We start from the raw sequence: 367 nt of genomic DNA, 5'->3' as shown, positions 1-367 counted from the left end.
TTTAACTCTATATAAACAGCAGCAGAACTTTCTTTACATCAGCAAAGCTTCATACGAGCTGCAGCAGCAGCAGCAACCGCAGCAGCAGCAGCAGCAGCAACAGCAGAAACACAGACCCTTTGCTGCTGTTTCCTGGGCTCTTCAACTCATAGCCTGCAACAAAACTGCTGCTGCAGCAGCAGCAACCACAGCAGCAACTGCAACAAGCGACAGCAGCAGACAGCAGCAGCAGCAGCAGCAGCAGCAACAGCAGCAGCAGCAGCAGCAACGGGAACAGCAAAAACTACCACTTTTGGTGGAACGTCTGAGGCTCTGCTGCAGCACAAAAAACCTTTTGGTTTCTGTCTGCAGCAGCAGCAGCAGCAAC

The 367-nt window shown here is 52.0% G+C and overlaps 1 protein-coding gene across 1 annotated transcript in view; it reads left to right on the top strand.

Moving 5' to 3' along the window:
- The window catches only part of EMH_0023640 (uncharacterized protein), a gene marked incomplete at both ends in the record, with an annotated part of 2143 nt that overhangs the window by 1016 nt on the left and 760 nt on the right, over positions 1–367 (top strand). The window contains one exon of the mRNA XM_013502178.1: positions 20–367. Coding sequence (XP_013357632.1) covers positions 20–367 — 348 coding nt within the window. The remainder of the gene's footprint in view (positions 1–19) is intronic.

The sequence above is a fragment of the Eimeria mitis genome, genomic scaffold (genome assembly GCF_000499745.2).
Source record: "Eimeria mitis Houghton genomic scaffold, Emh_scaff845, whole genome shotgun sequence".
Taxonomy (NCBI): Eukaryota; Apicomplexa; class Conoidasida; order Eucoccidiorida; family Eimeriidae; genus Eimeria; species Eimeria mitis.
This window is presented reverse-complemented; position numbering and strand designations above follow the sequence as displayed.